The sequence below is a fragment of the Quercus robur genome, chromosome 1, assembly GCF_932294415.1.
Source record: "Quercus robur chromosome 1, dhQueRobu3.1, whole genome shotgun sequence".
NCBI classification, from domain to species: Eukaryota; Viridiplantae; Streptophyta; class Magnoliopsida; order Fagales; family Fagaceae; genus Quercus; species Quercus robur.
Genome location: NC_065534.1, coordinates 4,112,281 through 4,122,247, shown reverse-complemented (window position 1 = coordinate 4,122,247; position 9,967 = coordinate 4,112,281). Strand labels below are relative to the sequence as shown.

At 32.7% G+C, this 9,967-nt stretch overlaps 1 protein-coding gene across 5 annotated transcripts; it reads left to right on the top strand.

Moving 5' to 3' along the window:
• On the top strand, positions 1-6,988 carry LOC126716859 (lipid phosphate phosphatase 2-like). 5 transcript variants are annotated; one of them, XM_050417877.1, is made up of 8 exons: positions 1-166; positions 4,128-4,356; positions 4,477-4,564; positions 4,666-4,775; positions 4,910-5,030; positions 5,560-5,748; positions 5,891-5,950; positions 6,392-6,988. In XM_050417877.1, the coding sequence occupies exons 2-8, from the start codon at positions 4,138-4,140 to the stop codon at positions 6,526-6,528; spliced, it is 924 nt and encodes a 307-aa protein (XP_050273834.1). In that variant the 5' UTR covers positions 1-166; positions 4,128-4,137; the 3' UTR covers positions 6,529-6,988. The 5 variants fall into 5 exon arrangements, with proteins under 5 accessions (XP_050273834.1, XP_050273842.1, XP_050273826.1 ...); XM_050417885.1 differs by lacking the exon at positions 1-166 and adding an exon at positions 1,319-1,702; XM_050417869.1 differs by lacking the exon at positions 1-166 and adding an exon at positions 1,322-1,773.
• Positions 6,989-9,967: the final 2,979 nt, after the last annotated feature.

Here is a 9,967-nt window from a genome sequence, read left to right as displayed (position 1 = left end):
GTCTTAAGTACTAATTCTCACTCTCACTGTCTTTACGTGTAAATTCTACGCGCTTTTTCTCTCTCTCTTTACTCTGTTTTTCTCTGTCACTCGTACACTTTGTATGTCTCTCTCTCTCTCACTGAAAACGCTTCCAATTGGCTCTCACATTCTCCTACATTCTCAGGTAAATAAATTCTCAATTTCATGTATATGGGTCTCTCTGTGTGTGTGAATCTATTCGTTTTTTTTTTTTTTTCTTAAACTCATTGTGATGCTCTTATGCTGTGATTCTTTCATGTACTATTTGTTCTGTATTATATGTTTTCTGGGTTACGTTTCCGTTTGGTTCTCGAGAATTATGAAGTAGAATTATGAGTTTTTTATTTTATAATGCTGGGTTGAGTTGAGTTGGGTTTCTTTTTCATTGTCTCTGCTATTTGAATTTCAAATATCCGAAATTTTGAATTTTTTTTTTCTTCTTTTCTTTCAGTTTCTTAGCTTCCAAACAGGTCTCATACTAAAGATATCATATTTGTATATTTGCATTTAACTTGATCACTAAATTATCAAAAAGTTAAAAACTTGATCAATGTCAGTGAGGTAGTTACTTTTTTTTTTTTTAAAGCTAAAATATTGTTTTCCTTCTTAACGTTTGCGTGGATTTCATTTTTTGTTCTTAAACTTAGTTTAAAATTTTTGTTTTTCATCTTAAAACTATTAGAAATACAATAACAGTTTAGGGAGGAAAAACGAAATTCATGCAAACTTTAGGGACGGGAATAATATTGTAGTAGTATATTTTATCTTTTTCACTTGGAAGATTTTATTTTACGAGCTTTTGAGCACAATATATATGTCTGTAACAGCTTGTTTTCTGAGTTAAAATTTTGAATCATGCTACAGAGCAATAAAAGAGAGCCGCCTGGTCAAATTGTCAATTTTAAATAGTTTTGGAACTTTTAGTGATGTCTATTTAGTTATATTATAATGCCACTAATAAGTTAAGCATTATTTTTTATTTAATTTGAATAGTTTCTGGTTAGATCCATGACTATGTGTCTTTGTGTATGTGCCAAAAACTTCCACTCTGCAGAATAAAATAATGATTTGTCATTTTATGTAGCTAGCCTTGCCATTCAAAAGGCATGAGACCAGCACAGTTCTAAATCTGAACTAACAATTTAATAATAATGATAATGTTTTTTATTGTCAAGTTACAAACGCACGTGAATTAACATTTTTGAATTTTAGAGGTGCCTTAGTAGTCAATGATATGATATCAGAAGTTGTATTCAGGGAAAATTGCATTTGGAGCAGCCAACAAATTATTCAAAACAATTTATGACATAACAGGTCATTATTAAGTGGTTGTCCTCCATTAAACATTTCTATCAAAAAGTCATCTGGGTAGTGGTTGGTGATCTAAATTATTTCTTGGGTAGGTTCCATAAGGACCATAACTCTAAGGATGTACCAAGTTGGTCATAGATGTGTATTATTGGTTTGTCATAATTCGTGGTTGTCCTTACCAACACAAAGATTATAACTCCGGATGCAAAATACATGTATGAGATTAGTGGAGGGCGGTCTTTGTTTCAATTTATGTCAGTTTAGATTGGAATGGTTTTTTATGCTATAATTTCGGTAGACTACAATGGGACGAGAATCAAGAAAATTAGTAAACGCATGACAGAATTTCAGAAAAATATGATAACCAAGGGTACACATCAACTCTCTGTTAGACAAATAGTCGTTGTTTGCAATTGATAGCCTTCAACTCCTACTAGTCTTGTAAGTGTACTGTGAATCTTTGATTGGCATTTAAATTTTTTTTTTTTAATTAAATTACTAAGTACTTAAACTGGATCTTCAGATAAATGATTTAGGAACTAAATACAAAAGCCTTCTAGTTGAACCTTAGCTCAAGTTAAAGAATCTCTTTTGCTCCTATTTTGTAATTTTCCCATTTAACTTCTTGCTCTGTAGACCCCATGTGTCTGTCTGTCATTTTTCTTCCCATTTAAATCTACTATTGATTTTTTTTTTAAATGTTTGTGATGGTGTTATGGTTGCTACCTTCAAGTATAGCACTTTGCAAAATTGTTATGGTTGGTGTAGGTTGCCTATGGAGAAGTAAATGTTAAAGTTGCTTTGGCTTCTTTTTTTTTCTCCAGCTGAATTGCATGGTATAGATGCTACTACTTCGTCTGTTCATTCTGTTCCCCGTTAATATATATCTATATTTTTTTTTGGTTATCAATGCTATGAATATTTGTTCACTAGTATCATAATACAAAAACCTGCTTAGCAATCTAATCTTACCTAGCAACACAGTACTTTGTGCAAACATGCATTCCTACTTAATGATTGGGTGAACAGTGGGAGCTAACCTTGACTCAGGTAGTTAACACCAATACAACTAAGAGGGAGTTTGTATGGGAAACCTTTTAGGTTGTTATCAATTTTATGAATATTCTTTTCACAGTTAGACCCACCAAATAGCCCAAATGGAATGTGGCTTACAATGAAACTTTTCTTTTGGAAAGTCCTTATTTACAGCCGCATGAGATAGGATACTCACAATCAACAACCTTGTAGAGGGGTCTGTCCCTTGTTAATTGGTGCTGCTTGTGTCATTGTGATGGGGAATCAATGGATCATATTCTGCTCCATTGTAAGGTTGCTCATGCATTATGGAGTGAAGCTTTTTTGATATTTGGGATTCAGTGGGAGATGCTGAAGACAATTGCTTCTCTTCTTTTTGCATGGAGGAATTGTTTGGGAAAATGTCTTTCAAATGTTCGGAATATGGTACCAGCTTGTCTTATGCGGATAGTGTAGAGGTAACGCAATACTTGTATGTTCAAAGATGTTGAGAGACTTGTAGATCTTTTGAAGTCTATGCTAGTTGGGGCTTTATTTGAGTGGTCTTGTGTTTGGGGTTCCACACATTGTATTCCTATTTTTTATTTCTTACTTTCTTTTAGTTCTGCTTGATTTGTTTCAAGTACAATGAGTTCACCATCTTGAACACGGTGTACTTTTATCAATAAAACTTCTTTACCTTTCCCAAAAAAAAAAAAAAATACAGGATTGGTTTGCTCATGTCATGTGCAAAGGAGAGAGAGTGAGAAAGACTGGGTTGATTCTAGTTGAGGGAATGAAAAAAGGTATAAGAAGACCTAAAATAACATTAATATAAGTAGTAAAAAAGAACATGTCAATTAAGGAGGTAACAGATTGTACAACTTCAGATAGAATAGAATGGCATAAACGAATATGTGAGACCAACCCTAACTACTTTGTTAAGGATCCATAACTGTCACCAAAAGTTTGGGACTAAGGCTTGGTTATTGTTGGTCTGCTCATGGTCCTATGAATGTTGACCATAATTTAGGTACATTGTGCTTGCTTGTGAGCAGTTAATTTTTACTTGATGCTGGGCTGCTCCTTTATGTACTTCATACTGCCTGTGGTTTGACCCTGTTTTGACTGTGGTTAGGTGCTAATTGAAATTGATTAGGCAGCAGTCTTGGTTCATTTAGAACCTTTCAAGGTTACTTATTAAAGGGCTCTAATGGCTTAGGAATAGATTCGTGGGGTTGATAACTTGTAATATAATTTATCCTTGATATTTGAATCACCTCTATTGGACCAGAGGCATAAGGCTTCTGATTATATGTTAGAAAGATTTTCCAACAAAAGTATACTATTTACATTCTAAAGAAGATTATGCATTGGTTAGTAAAAATGGAGAAAGGATGGACTTTCCTTGTATTGTGTATAATAAATTTTTTGATTACATTTTGTTTTTCATCAGATCCTAGAACATGTTTATTTATTATTTTACCCATTTTCTCCGCAATTTTTTTTTTGCTATTGTCTGCCTGAAATTACAGCTGATGGTTGATGTCTGAACAAAAATCAGTGTGATTGTTCTGCATCTAATTATCTAAATCTATTTACGGGAAATATTTCTTCTGTTTTTTCTATCTCCCCGTTTAAAAATTTTAGTTGTACTTCCCTTTCATTACTGTAACATAATTTTATGTGATATGTTTCTTTTTCACTTTTTATGGTCAGTTATATTGCTTTACATTTTTTTAATGTAATTTTCATTAACAAACCTTTTAATTTATCATCAGGTCAGCGAAAATGCCAGACATCCTGGGTGGTGGTGCACACACTGTAAGATCCCATGGAGTTGCCGTGGCAAAAATACATATGCATGATTGGCTGATTTTGTTGCTTCTTGTGGTGATTGAGGTCGGTTTGAACATCATAGAACCATTCCACCGCTTTGTGGGAGAGGAAATGATGACAGACCTCAAATACCCGTTGAAAGGCAATACCATTCCCTTTTGGGCTGTTCCAGTAAGTTTGGGCCGTTTAAATAAATAATTTATAGAAAATTTCATCTACGTGGAATTTGCGTGTTAGTTACTTGCAAAATGAAAAAACTAATAATCCTTTTCTTGTCCGTTGATTTAACAGATTATTGCAATATTGTTGCCTTTCGTTATCTTTCTTATTTACTACTTCATCAAAAAGGATGTTTATGATTTGCACCATGCCATATTGGGTAGCTCTTCCTCTCTTTTGAAATTTATGTAATACCAATGCTTGTTTGCATGTTATTCTACCATACTAATAACATTAAGTGGATATTGTATGCATGTCCAGGCCTTCTGTTTTCTGTACTTATTACTGGAGTTATAACTGATGCAATCAAAGATGCTGTTGGTCGTCCACGTCCAGATTTCTTTTGGCGTTGTTTCCCTGATGGCAAACCGGTGGGCTCTCATGTTCATCAACTCCCCTGACTTTCCTTTTCTCTACATTGTTTACTTGACTATGTTATAATAAATTCTTTGCTCTTGCTTAGTTCTTTTCTCAGTCAAGTGCCATTGGCGTATAATATTTGCAGGCATTTTATCCTACTATCGCAGGCAATTCCACAGCCAATGTCTCAGGGGACGTTATGTGTAGTGGAATAAAGAGTGTCATTAAGGAAGGATACAAAAGTTTCCCAAGTGGGCATACATCTTGTAAGCATCTAATCACTTCATTAGGTTAGGGGCACCGTAAGGATGCTATTGTATTCCTTTTGGGACAAATTTTAGCTTTCATATCAGAAAGTTTCCTACTTCTGTTGTGTACGAAACTTGTAATTGGTACACAAAGGTTGAGCTTAATCTTCATTGATGTGTCATGGGCATAAGTTTGTACTTCAAATGTTAAATTGACTATAGCAAACCATGCATTTTCCAAGATAATGAAGGTTCAATCATCACTTTTTCAATCAATATTTGGGCGTGTAGATTAAAATTGGATATCAAATAAGTCAATGCTCCTTTATAAAGGATTATGATCAGTCAATTTACTTTTTTTTTTTGTTTTAATTTTGGATTAGTAGATTCTTTAGGCTGCCAAAATTCTCATAATAATGAGCATTGTGGAATTTCTTTGTAATATTTTATTTTATAGTTTCTCTATGGATATGGATATCCATAGGACATAGAAATATCCCTCTAAAATACGAGCATTAGGATAATTTTTTCTGTCTTTTGGTTTTAGGGTCCTTCGCAGGTCTTGGCTTTCTTGCTTGGTATTTGTCTGGAAAAGTCAGGGCATTTGATCGTAGGGGCCATGTTGCAAAACTCTGTATCATTTTCCTGCCACTACTAGTTGCTGCTCTGGTTGGAGTTTCTCGAGTAGATGATTATTGGCATCACTGGCAAGATGTTTTTGCTGGAGGACTTTTAGGTTTGTTTGTCAAGTATTTATTTTATTTTTGTAGTTTTTTGTGCTGGATTGTCAAATCTTTTTTTTTTTAGTTTTGTGCTGAATTGTTTATTGAGGGCATAGAATTCCTTGGTACTTTTTCTAAATTGAACTTATTGGGCAGGGACTACTATTGCTTCATTTTGTTACTTGCAATTCTTTCCGCCTCCATATGATATAGATGGTAAGGGCCTCTTCTTTTCTCAATGATTATGTATGATATGCTTTAATTGGAGCAGATTGTTATGAATGACAGAATTCATTTTTGGTAGTCTTAAAAAGGTTTTGTTCTTGTTGTTTGCATATATTTTCTTATAAAATGATAAAGAAAAAATACATTGTTTAATATTTTTGCTATAACTATTTTGTTGCATACTAAACATAATACCAGCTTACTCGGCATTTTTATTTTAATATAATGTTTAAATTTATTTGAAGGATGTCATGAGTGTAGCTTTTTGTGCCTTGGATAACATTGATAATTGCATATTGTTTGCAACAAAGAGGTCATGAGTGCAGAATTACACTTTTATATTCCTTTTTTCATTCTGATTTATAGATTAACATTTTAATCTTTTAAGAGGATTAATGGTTTAAAAATTATATCTTTATGGAAAATGTGCAGGTTGGGGTCCTCATGCATATTTTCAGATGCTGGCAGAATCCGGAAATGGCAATCGATCCTCAGCCACCAACGTAAATCATGCAAATGTGCACCAATCAGAACTTCAAAGTATATATATCCAACCTCAACATGGTTAAACATAAAGAGTTGATACCTGAGACTCAAGCCCTATGTTTACTTTGGGAAAAGGTAGGGGAGAGAGGCTTGGGCTGCAGAGAAGAAATAGACAATACTAGATGTCCGTATTCTTCAAGATTAATAGGATGTGTGAATTACAGCAGCAGTATATGAACTTTGAACTTTTACCATGGAACTAACATCAACTGTCCTCATTCCTTTATTTATTTTTAGTTTTCTTGGCTGTCCACTGGTTCATCTGTTCTTTCGGTTATGACCGGATTCCAGATTGGGCAACACACGATTTGTTACCTCTCAAACAACACAATTTTGATGTATAGTTTAGTGATTGCTTGGACAAACTTCTGGGCATTATATTGGGATAAATCATAATATCTTTGCATGTTGGTTCTGTAAAGTGAAGTACTAATTTCAAGATTTGAAAATTGATGATGTTAGTGAAATATGGAGTTTATAATCTCTTCACTAGTGTCAAAAGAATGTTTAGCTATAAAACCCCCTTTTTTCTACTTAATTTATTTGCTCTGTGTTTGGAAATTGCAACATGAATGATGATTAAAATCTACTGATAAAAGTTGCACTAGAGAAGAGGTTTGTGGATCCAACCAAGAATACCTTGGTTGGCACTCTCTTAACCTCTGGGACAAAATGCCTGACTGTGTTCCTAAGTCCTAACATCAAAATAAATTCCTTTTCTTTTATTTTCTTGGCAACCAAAGCATTATAAAATTGAAATGATAGACTGTTCAGCACTTGAAAAAAAAATTCTTGGATTTGACTTCCTCCTTGGCTAATATTCTCAAATTGATTTTGACTTTTTTTTTAAAAGTGTTAGGTTCTAAGGATTAAGAACTAATGTATTAGAACTCTAATTTGTATTGTTGGCAAACCATAATCAAAACAGATTTTAGTCTTGTTTAGATTTGCTCAAAGTGTATGCGTTTTATGTAAAGTTGGAATCGAGTTACTGTAGAATTTATTATGCAATTCTGTCTAGCTCGATCGATCGAGAATTAGACTCGATCGATCAAAACTCGAGCAGAATGTTTTTTTTACAGAATTTTTCAACTCAGCTCAAGCCCATTTGATGTGTAGGGTTTTATGTTTTGTCTTTAGTATAAAAAAGAAAACCCTAGCCACATTTTGATTGCTCCTTATGCTGTGTGTGTGAATCTTTTGTGAGATTAAGAGGTGGTTACTTTTACACATACTTAGGGTTTTCAAGATTCAAAACTATGTTAAGAACTTGGTAATTGATTCAGTTGCTGCATTAAGAGCTTAAAGATATATAAGCGGGAGTGCTTGTACTTGCTGGAGAATCCAAGAAAGAAGGAGTCTATGGTCTCAGAGCTTGCATGTGGTCGTGTCAGTAAGTTTTTATTGGTGGATAGCAATAGGATGTTAGTGGTCTAAGTTGCTATTGTAAAACTTCGATTCTATTATAGTGGATTCAGGTTTACCTTAAGGATAGCTAGGTTAAATCCTCCCCAGGTTTTTACCGGTGTGGTTTCCTGGGTCATCATATCTTTGTATTATTTATTTTCCACACTTTACATTGATATGATTATATGATTGTATGTTAACCTTGATCTGAAATTTGTACTAAGTAATCACTTGATTAATTCACTAGGTTAATCCGATTGTGTTTTTAAGGGGTCTAAAAATAAACATAAAGAAAGTTTCAACCTATGGCATTATTTCTTGATAATAACTCTTTGTCATTAGTCTAAAACACCAATCAATTTTTTGTATAAACAGGCATAAATAAAGAATATATATATATATATATGTTTACATATATTGTAATTATTAATTTTTTTGTGTATAAAATTATTTAGTCATATATAGACTTTATCTTTTGAGAAACAAGCGCGCGCACATGAGGGAGAGGGAAATGAGTTCTAACACAAAAACACATTGCAAACTCCACTCAGAAGTCATGATAATTTTTAAATGAATCATATGTAAACTAAGTACTCATATTCATACTCTTTTTTTTTTTTTTTTTTTTTTGAGAATATTATTCATAGACTAATTTAATCTGTTTTCAATAGAATCATATCTTATTATATTATATATTATTAGACAATCATAAAAACTGAGCTTAGAAGCCGTGGTTGCGCTAAGTGACTACTCTTATTAATTAGTAAATTAATTTTATATTATTTGTTAGGATATATTTCCTCAAATTAAGGGATAATATTTAACAACGATTTAGTTGAAGTAAAACTTTTTCATTCAAATTTCAACAAATTTAAATTCTATTCAAACTGTAAGTCTATTATAAAAATACCAAACTTAAATCCTAAACAACAACTCACGTTTTCAATAAAAAAAATTAAAAAAAAAAAAAAAAAAAAAACCCGCATTTGACCTCTACTCTAACTAAAAGTTTATTATCAATATTTTAAGAACAACTGATTAGTAAATTAATTTTATATATTTAAATTTCAATAAGCTTAAATTCTATTCAAACTAAAAGTTTATTATTAAAATTTTCTAAATTTAAAAGTTGGGTTTAGAAGTTATGGGTGCGCCAAGTAGCAACTATCACAAATTACTTTATTATCAATATTTTAAGAACAAGTAATTAGTAAATTAATTTTATACATTTAAAATTCAACAAATTTAAATATATATTCAAACTAAAAGTCCTTTAGGCATCTTTGAAACAAATCTCGCTTGCAAGAAACCTTTGTGACGCTAGAAAAGATTGCTAGTTTTGCGAAGGATTATCTGCAAAGTTTTAAAAATCTGCCCAACTCTACTCCCACATTGCATCAGCGGGTTGTGCCGAAATGGATTCCTCCAGTTTGTGATATTGTGAAGGCAAAATTTGATGGTGCGTGGCTTCCGAAATCAGGTGAGGCGGGGATTGGAGTGGTTATTCGCAATTCAGAAAGTGAAGTAATGGCGGCTATGTTAGAAAAGATTACGAAACCACCATTGGTTGAGGTTTTGGAGCTACTGGCAGCACGACGTGCAACTATTTTCACTATGAAGGTTGGTTTTTATTGGGCAGTTCTTGAGGGAGATGCTGCATCTGTCGTCTTTACAAACTTTTGGTATGGGACATTCTTTAAGTGGTCATATTTTAAAAGACATTCTGTCTTTAGCTAACTCGTTTCAAAGTTTATCTTTCTCTCGTGTTGTCAAGCAAGATAATGCTGTTACTTATGGCTTAGCCCAGAGAGTAAGATTTTATTTTCCTTTTCAAGTTTGGATGGAGTTGGTTCCTCATAGTGTATTTTCTTTTTTAGCTTTGGATTTTCTTGTTCATGAATAATAAGCAACATATTCTTTCTTCTCAAAAAAATTATCAAAAATCTCTAAAAATATTTCAACAAATTTAAATTCTATTAAAACTAAAAGTACTTTGTAAAAAATTCTAAACTTAAATTCGAGACAACAACCCACGTTTTCTTTCTAAAATAAATG

What these genes read in the sequence shown, in the direction of transcription:
- LOC126716859 (XM_050417877.1), top strand. Translation starts at nt 4,138, where the DNA reads ATGCCAGACATCCTGGGTGGTGGTGCACACACTGTAAGATCCCATGGA. An exon ending in TTTGCACCATGCCATATTGG is followed by an intron (nt 4,565 to 4,665) that starts GTAGCTCTTCCT and finishes ATGCATGTCCAG; the next exon opens with GCCTTCTGTTTTCTGTACTT. An exon ending in CCCAAGTGGGCATACATCTT is followed by an intron (nt 5,031 to 5,559) that starts GTAAGCATCTAA and finishes TTTTGGTTTTAG; the next exon opens with GGTCCTTCGCAGGTCTTGGC.